General features: G+C 32.3%; 1 protein-coding gene across 1 annotated transcript; it reads left to right on the top strand.

Moving 5' to 3' along the window:
• Positions 1 to 2788: 2788 nt before the first annotated feature.
• Positions 2789 to 4437, top strand: LOC108845371 (F-box/LRR-repeat protein At1g48400-like). The gene is made up of 3 exons (XM_057006391.1): positions 2789 to 3775; positions 3891 to 4031; positions 4135 to 4437. The coding sequence occupies exons 1-3, from the start codon at positions 2828 to 2830 to the stop codon at positions 4435 to 4437; spliced, it is 1392 nt and encodes a 463-aa protein (XP_056862371.1). The 5' UTR covers positions 2789 to 2827.
• Positions 4438 to 12154: the final 7717 nt, after the last annotated feature.

Below are 12154 nucleotides of genomic sequence, written 5' to 3'. Positions count from 1 at the left end.
TCTTTAGGTTTATCTTGGGTTTGTTCCGATCTACGCCTCTGTTCTCTTCTTTCAGTCAATTGATTCTTGAACATCAAAGTTCCATGGTCCCTCCTTGTTTCTGAATCACTTGAGTGGTATATCAGCGCAAGGAAATTGGGGTTTCTGTTCGATTGTAGACAATTGTTATATGCTGTTTAGAGCGTAGAATTGTTTGGCGGGACAGACTCGAGGATATTCTCAGGTGGAATCAGTGAGGTGACGAAGGTGGGTGCGATGGTTTGTCTCCGGCGTGTTCCGGCGAAACATGTTCGTTTCGTTTATTCCGGCGAAAGCTTCGGCCTTTGGACCAAGAAGCGTGTTCAGACGACGGGTGTCTCGTACTTTCGGTGGGGTCGATTTCCCGGCGAAATCGGGTCGCGGTGGTTCGGTTTGCCAGGTTCCGTCTGTGTGACGCGTGCCTTGTCGGTGTGGAAACTTCAACACGTGGTCGCTTACATGTTCGGCTTAGACGTGTAATGGGTTAGTGGTTGGGCTGGATGGTAGACCCAGTGTTCTTAGCTTACCCTTTATGTTGGACTTCATGTATGTGTTCGTTTTGGGCTTTAGACCCATAATAATAAGATTAGATGGGAAAAAAAAAACCATTGGCTTTCACTTTATAAATACCAAAAGATCAGAAGCATATGTATTTAGAGTATTCATTTCAACCACTATGTAGGCTAACATGTAACCATTCCATTGCTTAAGAGAGAACGTGAGATTTTTTCATGGTAGATGACATTGGGAAACATAAACTTACTAGTCAGATGATATTACAGAGAATGTGTTCGATTACTTTGCTAAGTAAATGCAGTTATTAAACTGTTAAGTGACCGACAAGTAATTGGCAATAAAATTGTGAAACATAATCTAAACTCTATGAATAGTTACAAAACTGACATAGTTATTCTTTATATTTTTTTAATAAATAATTATTAAACTAATGATATATTAACTAACTATTTTAGAATATAATGAAAATTATTTAAATTTTCATTTGAAGAAAATAATGAAAATTATATTTATTTATTCAATATTTATTTTTATAAAAAAATTGAAATCATATCATATAAACACAATACAATAAGATTTTTCCCCCGTTGGTTTCTTCCTATAAATTGATGCATAAAAATGATCCCAAAACTTGTGTAAGTTGAAACACAAGTAAAAACAGAGAGATCGTAAAAACAGAGAATAAAACAACAAAACAGAGATAGAGTCAAGCCAAAATCACAAACATACAAACAAAAAATCTGATTTTCCCCAATTTTTCTTAGTTGATAATCTGATTAATTCCCATATAAGACTCATATAATCGTCTCGTGCATAAATCTAGAGAGATTGGTGTCTTTTCTGAGTTCTTACATAGAGTGTGACTGGATGGAACCATTAGCGATAATATTTCAGCCACATTTCATTTACTCTAGTTTCAGCCACCAAATTCACCTTTCAAGTGAAAAACAATTTAATAGTTTTTTATTCTTTTACTCCGTTTACTATTTACTTTATTGTACCTTTTTGTTCATCAAGATTTGTAAGGAGGAACGTAGTTGCGCTGAGTTCATTTTTTATTTATTTTTAATATACGGATCGATTCGATTTTTCGAGTCCAGATAAAATGCAGTGTTATCACCAATCAATTTTATTCTTAGCAATCAATATCAGATTTTTGATTTATACATTTTTTATATACTCAAGAAAATTACAGCTACTTTGTTTTTGTCAAAATTTAGAAATCTTGTTTAAATACTTGAAATGATTATAAATCGTATATATAATGGGGATTTTTCTATTTTCTTAAAACATACACATATGCATTTTTAAATGATTGTGGGGCCCGTTTTTCGGTTTGGTTTGGTTATAAGTTTTCGAGTTTGGCTTGATTATTAAGTCTAATTAGGTTTTGATATGTGCTCTGAAAGCACGAGATATTTTATGTTATAAACGTTGTAGTGTTTTGGAAACCAGATCGGACCAACCAGTCGAAAACGATCTGACTTTGACTCGTCTAATAAATTGAGTTTTCGATTCAATTTAAAATCTGGGATTTGAATTTTGCCGATGATTTGAATTTTTTTGTAAGAAAAAATATATATAGTGATTTGAATATTAATCTTTTTTAGCAATGATTAGATATATATATGACATATTTTAACTACAATTTGGGTATTCCGTATCTTTTCCAGATAAAATTGTAGATACTTTACAGATATTTTTATTATAGTTCTGAATCGACTAGAATCCATGGGGAACCGACTCGAACCCAAACAAAAAAATTATAAATACCTATTAAATTTAAATATATATTTTTAACGCTGATTCATTATGATATTATAAATTTAAATATCTAGAACCAAGAATCTTACATACCCATTTTACGCATGTTTTTCGTTGGTTTACATTAACTTTTGTGATTTACAATTTATTTGTTAATTAAATAACATAAAGGTTATTAACACTAAGTTGGTTAGAAACCATTGGGAAGATACTTCCCCTTAAATATTGCTCTAAGCACGTTTTTGCGAGAAATCATTGTACTGATCCTAATCACACGTGTCGAACGTAACCGACGCTAGCGAGAATCGTATACGAATCGGAATCTAATTAAAAAGGATAATGAGCTTTAAAGAAAAAAAAAAACAAAATTTGGAAAGACTCAAAACTGAAATTGGAAACAATTAATTAGCCGAGAAAAAAGGAAACTGTAACGGTTGTTGTTCTTCTATAAAGCTTTGCGATCTCTCTCCCAAGCGAAGGAAGCTTTTTCGATCTCCCTCGTACTCCTCCTACTTTTATTGTATTAGTCATGCGTTGTAGAGATTCCATCAGCAAATTGCCAGATGAGATTCTTGGCAAAATCCTTTCTTTAGTTCCGACAAAAGTGGCTGCTTCAACATCAGTTCTGTCCAAGAGGTGGCGTAATCTGATGGTTCTTGTAGACAACATTTGCTTTGACGAGTCGATGGTTGTTTATCCCGACAAAGAAGAAGAAACAAGAGGTTCACATCTCTTCTCTGATTTCGTGGAGAAGCAATTTTCTCTGTTAAGCGACTCTCACATCATCAAGAAACTCTCTCTCAGTCATACAACTAGAGATTGCACTAACTATGAATACTACCGTTGGATTTGGACCTTAATGGAACGTGGTCTATTGGAACTACACTTGCATGCCTCCCGAGGAAATTCTTACTTTTTTATAGAGAGAGAGTTGTTAACAAGCAACACATTGGTTAAGCTCACACTCTCCGGTGCATACATTCTTGGCGTCCAGCATGTGTTTTTCCCAGCGCTCAAATCACTTTCTATCTTATCAGTTACAGGGCTTGATGGTCCCAACTTTAGTGGGCTCATCCGTGGCAGCCCTGTTCTGGAGGAGTTATACATACTCAATGATCAGTTGCTTCTGCCATGTTACGGTACGATCGTGCAGAGTGCATCCATCAAGCGACTTGTGGTATTTCTCGATTTTCCGGATGCTAAAGATGATCACCGTGTGACTTATTGTGGAGCACCAAATCTTGTCTACCTTGACTATTCTAGTTATGTCTTTGAATACTATCAGTTTGTTGATTTAGATACTCTTGTCGAAGCCAGGCTTAGTATTAAGTTAGGTGAGTCAACTAACCGCTATGATTATTCCGATGATTATGATAATGATTATGGTGATGGGGAGCCTATATTTGGTGATGTTACAAATCTAGTTGCGGGTATAACCAGCATTACCACCCTTCACTTGTCTCCTGATTCCCTTGAGGTCAGTCATTTTTTTTGCTACTTCTATTTATTATTGTTTTCTTTTTGGGCTGGTTAGAATCTGTCAGCATAAGATGACCTTGCTTATATATGTTTTTTTCATCTGTTGTGATCAGGCATTTCATTTCTGTTGTGAGTCCATGCCCGTGTTCAAGAACCTCCTTAATTTATCTATCGAGAGTCACGAGGAAAAAGGTTGGCAAGTAATGCCGGTCCTGCTCAAGAGTTGTCCAAATCTACACACTTTAGCTATCAAGGTATTATTATGGATTTCCGATTGTTTTTTTTCCATTATTTGGGACTATATTCTTTTATTTACTTCCTCCTTTACGTATACATCAAACTGTTCTTTGGTTTCAGGGTCTCGTTCATAGAGTAACAAATAAATGCGGAGATGCATGCGCTTGCAGTCCTAAGAAGAATCATAAGCATAAGAAAATGAAGATTGTGAACGAGGAGAAATTATGTTGTTTAGAGACATGTCAAGTGAAGGTTCTAAAAATTTCAGAGTATGGAGGTTCTTTTCAAGAGCTGAAACAGATGAAGCACTTTTTGGACAAGTTGCAATGTCTTGAAACCGTGAAAGTTGGTTTCAACACAAACGACAACATTGATTTCCTGCAAGCTAAACTCCTGGCTTTATTTGACATCCAATTCATCTGATTATTATTTTTAAATATCTTTCTCCATTTGATGTGCCAGTGTAAAAGTAACTTAACATGATGAATACATGATCTATATCATCAGATGCTGGTTGTATAATTTACTTATGGTTTATTTTAAACTAGGGGTTTGCCGGCGCTATGCGCCGGTTGCTAATATTGTTATGATTTGACTATAGTTTTATTATTTAGAATATTTCTCAACAGTATTTTAGAAAACAAAATATGTATATGATTTTATGGAATTTATTAATTTGGTTGTACTCTTTGCAAAGTTACCATGAAAGAAATTTAAGTTTAAATATATGCATTAGAGTTTGAAAGTGTAATAGCTGAATTGTTTATTATTTAATTGAAACTTATTAATTTAAATTATGATTTAGAAAATTTATAAATATGGACTTCATCTTACAATGATTATATTAAATTAGAGTTTATAAATATATATTTATATGTATATATATATATATATATTATGTTGTGAAAATATTACTTTTCACATTATATATATATATATATATATATATATATATATATATATCAATAATTAGATATGATAGTAAAGATGTCTAAAAACTTAAATTGATAAATCTATGCTAGTCATATAAACTGCATTTTATTTATCTTTTATTTTGCGTCATCTCATTTGGAATAAGATGATTTTTTGTCACGTTTTATACTATCAGCTTTGTATTTGTTCGGTACAACTTGGGTTACTCTTCAGTTATCGGCTAAAATGGAACCAAACCGATAACCCAAAGTAAATGAAATTGATCTTGTTTTGGGCTAGATCCATAACTGAACCGATATTCTTACTTCGGATCGGGTTCGGGTTTGAGATTTATGCCCAGACCTAGTTTTGTATATTGGGATGATGGGGAGGTGTTATAATAGTTTGATGCTTTGGACTTTTCTAGGTTGATTTCTATGAATTATATTTTGTGAGCGGTGCTTATGATGATAATTTCAAATAATCACAGGTGTTATATTAACCGCTAGTTTCTTCTCGCTCTGGATTTGTCAAAATTAAGAAGTTGTGACTATATCGATTTAACCAATCAGATGTATATTGATCGTAAAGATACATTCGAAGTTGGTACAGTGTATTTTTAATCCTAAATCTTAGTATTAAATTTTTTAATTTTTGATATTTATTGTTGTTGAGTAAATTTTTTTGGATGATGTAATTATGTGGTCATCTCTATTTGTTAAGAACATTATTTAATGTTTTATTATGTTATATCGTAATAGGTTATAGGTTAATATATTTGTGTTTGTGTTTTTCAATAATATGTTTTGTATACAATAGTAAAGTCTCTGAGGTAAAACATATTAAATTTCAATAACTTTGCATTTGTTGTTTTAAGATTAACAGTTTAACGTTATAAATTGTATTTTATTTTTATTTGAATATAAATATTTTATTTGTTGTTGAATATTTTATATGAATTGCATTTTTGTAAGATTTTTATTGGCATTCGTTATAAGATTTCTTGATGGCATTCGTGAACTCCCATAACTCCTCTATTTTTTAAGATTGCATGTTTTCCAGAGACGGAAAAGACGTGTAACCACCATCTGAAAGCAACAACCGAACTTCAACTTAGAAAGAAGGATGTAGGATGAAACCATTGTGGCGGCATATGTGTGTAAGGAAGCAGAAGGTTGAATCTGGTGAAGCAGAAAAAATCTGATTATTTGCATTCCTATTTATTAGCATCTATGAAATTAGGAATTTTTTTTTTAAAATCAACGTCATGAGAGATATCTTCAATGATTAACTTGATGAGCATGTTTCAGTGACACGGAAACGTTATAATTCAGTAAAAGTTTTGCAGGTGGAACATAGATATGAATACACGATAACAGTAAAAAAAGAAGTATGTAAAATATTGGGCTTGGTTGTCAAAAATTTTGGAATTAGGTCTCAACATCTAAATTAAATAAATTTGCATATAAATAATTTTAATGACTCAATATAAAAAGAATTAAATGATGATGACACATGACATTTTTCCCCCTATGGAGATAAAAAAAGCCTACTTTATTAGTATAGATTACTTAATTATATATACGCACAACTTTTTCTTTTATGTATTGTTTTTATAATTCAAAATTAAATTAAGTATCGACTCAGATTAAGATTAATAAGTTTATGAAATACTCAGAAAATTACCTACAATTTAACAGTTTGGTTCATCCAAGTGTGTACAAATATACAGAAAGATCATAGGCTTTCGGCCTTCCTAAACAAACTAAAGTTATAGTAGCAAGCTTCAAGGCTAGTGCACGTTTCTAAAGGAAAAAATATCAGAACCACCGTGTTTGCCAACACAAAGCTATTGTAAATAGGGAAATCTAATTTACTTCTCTTCCAACCGGTTAGAGAACCTTATGACATAAACATATATATTCTATACAAGATATAAAAAAGTAATTAGAAAGTATGCTTGTGTCACTTACTCTAATACTTCCATTCATTAGAGCATACAATACAAACATAAGAAAAGAAAATGGGAACTATACATCGGTTGGATTTGGACCGTAATGGAACGTGGACTATTGGATTACGTTTTTATAGAGAGAGAGTTTTTAACAAGCAACACATTGGTTAAGCTCATACTCTCTGGTGCATACATTCTTAGCGTCCAGCATGTGTTTTTTCCCAGCGCTCAAATCACTTTCTATATTATCAGTTATACAGGGCTTGTTGCCTTCATCTTCTTCTCTCCCTCAGAGAAAAAGAAACAAAAAAAATAAAAAATTTGATGAGCATATTTTTGACTGATGTCCAGAGTAAGAGTCACGCGCCATGAGGGGGAAACGCGTGAAGATTGTTTGGGTAGAAAAAAAGAGTATGAGGAACTGTAAAACTGTCAGGACACAGAGGCTCGCACTTTGTCTCACGTTGTTAGTTACGGCACACGCGCGGGATAGGTACGAGAATAAAATCTTGGGGAAAAGGTTAAAGTGACATGTGTGTCACTCTATATATATAGTACACTCAGCTTTTGCTAGATTCTTTAGCTGCGATGAAAGACACTTGTGGTCGTGGGGGAGTTCATGGGGCCAACCTAAAATCTTGGGGAAAAGGTTAAAGTGACATGTGTGTCACTCTATATATATAGTACACTCAGCTTTTGCTAGATTCTTTAGCTGCGATGAAAGACACTTGTGGTCATGGGGCCAACCTAATATGCCAGCTCAGCAGGACAAGGAAAAAAATCTAAACTCCCAAAAATTGTCAACAACCAATAGAAATCAAGACATTGATATGAGATAAATCAAAATAAAAATCTTCAAGTTTTACCATTCGCTTACATGAATTGTGACATGATCACAAAAAAAGGAATTGTGGTATCCAATTCTGGACATGAAACCTCAACCATATTCTTCTCAGTGATCTGCAAACAGTTTGGTCCATTCTATTGCTCAAGAGTAATTCATCAATAAGCAAAGTTACACTTATGGTTTAACTTGTCACGGAAGTCACATAATATTGACATATTTGATTGTGCCAGAAGTTATCTTCTAATGGAGAAGATATACATTGATATAAAGAAGGAGAAACACAGATTAATTTTCGTTTTTTTTTTGTTTTACAGTACTATGGTCACTATAAAGACATGCATGGTTCTCAAATCTCAAATGTAGTTTGATTTGTTTTACTAGAGAAGACAGAGAGGTGGTTAGAACGTGAAACTATAGTTTTTCTAGAGGCAATATGGTTATAGGCGGGAAGGTGGCCAAGGCGACTCGAACCCAGGGCGGGCACTCCAACTGGAGTTCCATTACCACTAGGCCAAAAGCTCTTGGTTTTCAAAAGCTTCTGCAACTCATGTCCAACATTCCTACTTAACATGGGTTTCACTTGGTGCTTTGCATGAAACTGATTGGTTGCTATCTATTTCTTATATATATACACATGTGGCGCATATGACATCTCACTAGATAGGATTTATTAGAAATCATCCGCATGAATAAAGTCAGTGTTTGGCGTAGTAGTTTAATAAATATAACAAAACTAGGTAGTAATCCGCGCCTTGCGCGGGATGAGATGGTTAGATCAGCAATTTTTCGAAAATATTAGAAAGTATATAAATATAGTTTGGAATTTGGGTTTTGTGTGTTTTTTTGTGTTTAATCTTGGTGGTGCTGATTTTACGGTATAGACGTCACTGAGATAGAAACATATATAAATCATTTACTTGAGTGACATGTAAAAATTTACTGGAACATAAGAGTAAACACAAAACATGTTACCTGGCAACTTCGAAAGCATATAATCATTTATTTTATCCACTTCATCATTTGTGGGAGTGAGAATGGCTCGATGTCTATACAAATCCTTAACTGTTCAGGTTTGAAAAGCTTGTCCATAAACCTCTTTTTCCATAGTCTCAATAGTTTATACATATCACCGGTGTGATTTATCTTACTCTGATTCATTTGCAAGAACTTGCATATAAAGATATAATTATTATTATACAATTTGATTTCATATGCATGATTTTTGTATAATAACATACCTTCCTCGTAGGTCATTGACTTCAAACATGTAAGGATTCCACAGAACTTGGCTGTATTCTTTGAACCATGTAAGAAGAACAGATTTTGTGTATAATATCTAATTCGAGTAAGATAAATATTATTAATATCTAATCAAATTATATGTACGTAAATATTTGTGTAATCACACTCTTTGCATAGGTTTTATGTATAAATATATTAATATATAATCAAATTATTGTGTATGTAAATTTTTGTGTAATCAAACTTGTTCTATATTTCTTTCTTTGCATCTTACTCTCGAACTCATTTTGTTTATCTCTCTATGGCTCTCTCTCTCTCTCTCTCTCTCTCTCTCTCTCTCTCTCTCTCTCTCTCTCTCTCTCTTCTCTCTCTCTCTCTCTTTCAGATTTTATCAGTATTGATGAGTATTTAAAAAATAAGATTAAGATTTTAACATATTTTATTTTTAAACATACGAATCGTATTAATGCCCCCACACGGGCATTAATACGATTCTTATGTTTTATGTATAAATATTATTAATGTCTAATCAAATGTTTGATGTATTATTAAAACTAAATTTGTTCTTCAGATGTTTTATGTGTTATTAATATAAATATGTATTATTCAAATACGATTCATATGTTTTATGTATTACAAAAACTAAATTTGTTCTCCATTCGGTCTTTGTGGTTCAAAACTATAAACATTTTAGACATTACTTAATTCAATATACTTTGAGGTTTAAATTATTATCTCTCTCTCTCTCTCTCTCTCTCTCTCTCTCTCTCTCTCTCTCTCTCTCTCTCTCTCTCTCTCTCTCTCTCTCTCTCTCTCTCTCTCTCTCTCTCTCTCTTTCTCTCGGTATCCCCCTCATCGTAAACCCTTTTTTTTAGAAATATGAAAATGTAAACATTCTTTTAATTCATCGATTATCTTTTAACTACCACAATTTTGTTTTATATGGAATGTTTCCTAGTTTATATTTTATCATGAATTTTTCTTGGGTGAATTACCAACAAATCATAGTTTGTCAATTAATATACAGTTTTATAAAATTTAAATAAATAAAATAATAATAATTTGTGTTAAGTTTTTAAAATAAATGAAAAATATTAGTACCTGCCAAAAGATAAATTTTTTTAACAATTTTAAAACCATCACAAAAGAGTAAATCATAAACATTAAACACTATACCCTAAACCCATGGACAAAACTTAAACCCTTGGATAAAAATTCAAACACTAAACTCTAAATTCTTGGATATACCCTAAACCCTTGGATAAATCCTAAACACTAAACTGTAAAATCTTGGATATACCCTAAACACACACACTCTCTCTCTCCTCTCTCTCTCTCTCTCTCTCTCTCCTCTCTCTCCTCTCTCTCTCTCTCTCTCTCTCTCTCTCTCTCTCTCTCTCTCTCTCTCTCTCTCTCTCTCTCTTCCTCTCTCTCTTCTCTCTCTCTCTCTCCTCTCTCTCTCTCTCTCTCTCTCGGTATCCTCTTCATCGTAAACCTTTTTTTCTTTGAAAAATATAAAAATGTAAACATTCTTTTAATTCATAGATTATCTTTCAACTACCACAATTTTATTTATATGGAAATGTTTCCTAGTTTAATATTTTATCATGAATTTTTCTTGGGTGAATTACCAACTAATCATAGTTTGTCAATTAATATACAATTTTTTTAATATAATAAATAATAATTATTTGTGTTAAGTTTTTAAATAAAAGAAAAATATTATTTAGCTGCAAAAAGATGAAATTTTTTTAACAATTTTAAAACCTTCACAAAAATTAAATCATAAACACTAAACACTATACCCTAAACCCATGGACAAAGCTTAAACCCATGGGTAAAAATCCAAACATTAAACCCTAAATTCTTGGATATACGCTAAACACTAAATATCTCTCTCTCTCTCTCTCTCTCTCTCTCATTGTAAACCTTTTTTTTTGAGAAAAATAAAATGTAAACATTCTTTTAATTCATCGATTATCTTTTAACTACCACAATTTTGTTTTATATGGGAATGTTTCATAGTTAATATTTATCATGAATTTGTTTTGGGTGAATTACCAACTAATCATAGTTTGCCAATTAATGTACAGTTTTTTAAAATATAATAAATAAAATAATAGTCATTGTGTTAAGTTTTTAAAATAAATGAAAATATTAGTAGCTGCGCCAAATGATGAAATTTTTTTTAACAATTTTAAAACCGTCACAAAAGAGTAAATCATAAACATTAACACTATACCCTAAACCCTTGGACAAAACTTAAACCCTTGGGTAAAAATCCAAACCCTAAACCCTAAATTCTTTGGATATACTCTAAAACCCTTGGGTAAATCCTAAACACTAAATTGTAAACTCTTGGGTATACCCTAAACACCACTCTTCTCTCTCTCTCTTCTCTCTCTCTCTCTCTTCTCTCTCTCCTCTCTCTCTCTCTCTCTCTCTCTTCTCTCTCTCTCTCTCTCTCTCTCGGTATCCCCTTCATCGTAAACCTTTTTTTTTGAAAAATATAAAAATGAAAACATTCTTTTAATTCATCGGTTATCTTTTAACTACCACAATTTTTATTTATATGGAAATGATTCCTAGTTTTAATATTTATGCGTGGCGCTGATTCATAGATAATGACCGGACTCTGGAAGGATCTCCCAGAGAAGATCCACCACAAGGTCTCGGAGAATTGGATCAGCGCCACTCTCCTCCTCACTCCTGTCCTCGGTACCTACTGTTCTCTCTCTCTCTCTCTCTCTCCTCTCGCTCTCTCTCTCATCGTAAACCCTTTTTTTTTGAAAAATATAAAAATGTAAACATTCTTTTAATTCATCGATTATCTTTTAACTACCACAATTTTTATTATATGGAAATGATTCCTAGTTTAATATTTTATCATGATTTTTCTTGGGTGATTACCAACTAATCATAGTTGCCAATTAATGTACAATTTTATTTTAATATAATAAATAAATAATAATAATTTGTTTTAGTTTTTAAAATAAAAGAAAAATATTATTAGCTGCAAAAAGATGAAATTTTTTTAACAATTTAAAAAACCATCACAAAAAAAATAAATCATAAACACCAAACACTATACCCTAAACCCATGGACAAAGTTTAAACCATGGGTAAAAATCCAAACACTAACCCTAAATTCTTGGATATACCCTAAACACACACACACTCTCTCT

The sequence above is a fragment of the Raphanus sativus genome, chromosome 3, assembly GCF_000801105.2.
Source record: "Raphanus sativus cultivar WK10039 chromosome 3, ASM80110v3, whole genome shotgun sequence".
NCBI lineage: Eukaryota > Viridiplantae > Streptophyta > Magnoliopsida > Brassicales > Brassicaceae > Raphanus > Raphanus sativus.
Note: the sequence above shows the minus strand (reverse complement) of the source record. Positions and strands in the feature narration are given on the sequence as shown.